Source organism: Sinocyclocheilus rhinocerous, unplaced genomic scaffold, assembly GCF_001515625.1.
Source record: "Sinocyclocheilus rhinocerous isolate Xijiao unplaced genomic scaffold, SAMN03320098_v1.1 scaffold1350, whole genome shotgun sequence".
Lineage (NCBI taxonomy): Eukaryota > Metazoa > Chordata > Actinopteri > Cypriniformes > Cyprinidae > Sinocyclocheilus > Sinocyclocheilus rhinocerous.
The window spans coordinates 550,917-553,694 of record NW_015652333.1 but is presented as its reverse complement, the minus strand read 5'-3'; the positions used below and the strand labels follow the sequence as shown (position 1 = coordinate 553,694).

Sequence of the window (2,778 nt, the reverse complement as noted above, 5' to 3'; positions counted from 1 at the left end):
ACTTTATAAATATATAAATAAATAAATATATATTAAAAAAAAAAAAAAAAAAAATGATGTTGTTTGTCTAAAGCTTTGACTGGTACTTCATGTACATACTGTACACACAGTGCCTTAATGGACTATTCAGACTCAACCAAAGCATTTCATTTGACTGGATTAGAAATCCTATATTGACATTTGGCTGTCTTTGATATTTCGGTTTTTAAATCTATAAACTAGTGTTTTTCATCTGCATAAAATGAAACAGAACAGTGTAATGAGGACACAACTCTCTCACAACTGACTTTTAGCTATGAAGCATTAAAATAACCAATATATATAAAAAAAACAAGAAAAACTTAACATTCCGGCTGTGAATTGAGACTGAATCTGAAGGACAGCAGTGATATTGACGAGCAAAGAGCTCTTTATCCAAAACCACAACAATGTCCAAGTGTTTGAATGCACTTCATCTGGAGTTTGCCCAAAAGCATAATAGATTCAGTTGCGATGTGGCAAAAGATTTCATGGTCAGATGTTTTGTTAATGTTAATAGCACTGCCCACACTTCCACAGTATAAAAAAAAAGTTACACTTGCTTTTGATCATATATAAGTGACGAGGTATTGTTGCCATAGGTACTGGTCTTGGGTTTTCTTTCTTTGGTTAATTTATATTTGTAATTATTTTATTATATTATTTCTTTTTTTGTACAGCACTGTGGTCAATTATTAGCACTGTGTGTATTATTATGTGCTTTATAAATAAACTGGAATTGAACTGGAGGTGCAAGTAGAATCATGCTGTAAGTCTGTTTTTTATCAGCAGGATTGGGCATCTTATTTTTATTAAAACAAAGAACGGATGGTGCAAATGCATACAGTGAAAGACAATCTGTTAAAAAAATACTGAACGTGATCACATACGACAGTGATCCTAAAAACAGGGCTAAAGAACAAAAAGGAAAATGTCTTTTAATGGGCCAGCCAAAGCCCTCTTCATACTCCAACTGTGACACTATTTGAAATATGTGGTGCACAAATGTCATCTAATAAAGCTGAACAATCTGGAGCAAATCTGCCTAGAAGATGAGGCCAAAAATCACACCTACTCAAATGTGAGATGCAGTTCTTTGAAATAAAAGGATCAAGGAACAAAACTGCAGTAAAGGACCTGGAAGCGAGAATTGCTTATGAGTGTGAATACTTTTGCAAGGCGCTGTATGCGTAGGTATAACACTGAAATCAGAAAACAAAATCTCACAACAAAGCTGCATCACATTTCTGTGACTGACCGTGCTGAACGTGGATCTGTGGTCCAGTCAAGACTCACAACTTCATAACCAGACTCAGAGAGGTCCTCAAGCCCATAATGGCCATCTTTAGCAAAAACGATCTGCAAATGAAACAGAAAAGACAAGTTATAGAGAAGCTGAAGGATCATTGGAGACATTCAAAAGAGATGCCTGGAAGAAAACATGACCTGATACTGACAACTAGTGGCAAATGGTGTTATTACAAGTGTACATGTGTAGTGTGCATAGTGTGACATTGCTGTTCTCTGAATACCTGCGCTCAAAAAGAAAATGTTAACACTATTTAATAATTTTCATTAATAAATCAATAAATACATTATATAACGCTTAACAGCTCAATAGTTTGTTAATATTTTAGTATGAATTAGTGCCGTCAACTCGATTAAGCGTGATTAAATATGGCAAGCCGTTTTGACTTTTATTCCTTCACAGGATATGATTTCTTGATATCAACAATTCAGTTTTCACTAGTTAAAATGCTAATTCTTGATATCAGGAATTGCATTTCAACTAGTAAAACCTATAATTCTTGATATCTGTAATTGTATTTTCACTAGTTAAATGTCACCATAGGCTGCCATTCAAATTCAATTGTTGATATCAAGAAGTGATTTCTTACTAGTTGAAATTGCAATTTCACATATCAAAAATACAATTCTTACTAGTAAAAACCTTTATTTTTGATATCAGTAACTGCATGGTTATTAGTGCAAATGGCTACTCTTGATTTCAACAATTTAATTGTTACTAGTAAAAATGTTCATTTTTAATATCAATAATTCGATTGTCAATAGTGACAATGTTAATTTCTGATATCATGAATGTGATTGTTACTAGTAAGAAAGTCATTTAGATATCAGAAATTACTCTCCTAATTATTGATATCAGAAATACTTTTAGATATCAGAAATAATAAATGTAACATGTTGAAATATATTTACAGATATCCAGAATTAACATTTTAACAAGTAACAATTGAAATCTTGATATCAGCAATTCACATTTTTACTAGTAACAATGCAATTATTGATATCAAAAATTATATTTCTACTAGTAAGAAATACAAAGCTGATATGTGTATTTAGATTTTTAACTAGTAAGAAATGCATTTTTTGATATCTGTAATAGTTCTGTCGCCCTTTTAACATTTAACCACATGTAGGATATGAATTGTTGATATCAGAAATGCTGATTGTTGATATCAGGAATCACATTTCCACTAGTACCGACACGAATTCTTGATATCAAAAATGACGTCATCACTCGCAGAAATACAGTGGGGCAAATAAGTATTTGATACACTGCCGATTTTTCAAGTTTTCCCACTTACAAAGAATGGAGAGATCTGTAATTTTCATCGTAGGTACACCTCAACTGTGAGACAGAATCAAAAAATAAAAAATCCAGAAAATCACATTGTATGATTTTTAAATAATTAATTTCCATTTTATTGCATGAAATAAGTATTTGATACAATAGAA

At 31.8% G+C, this 2,778-nt stretch overlaps 1 protein-coding gene across 1 annotated transcript in view; it reads right to left on the bottom strand.

Moving 5' to 3' along the window:
- The window catches only part of LOC107714848 (uroporphyrinogen decarboxylase-like), a 15,195-nt gene that overhangs the window by 2,207 nt on the left and 10,210 nt on the right, over positions 1–2,778 (bottom strand). The window contains exon 9 of the mRNA XM_016520827.1: positions 1,277–1,377. Coding sequence (XP_016376313.1) covers positions 1,277–1,377 — 101 coding nt within the window. The remainder of the gene's footprint in view (positions 1–1,276; positions 1,378–2,778) is intronic.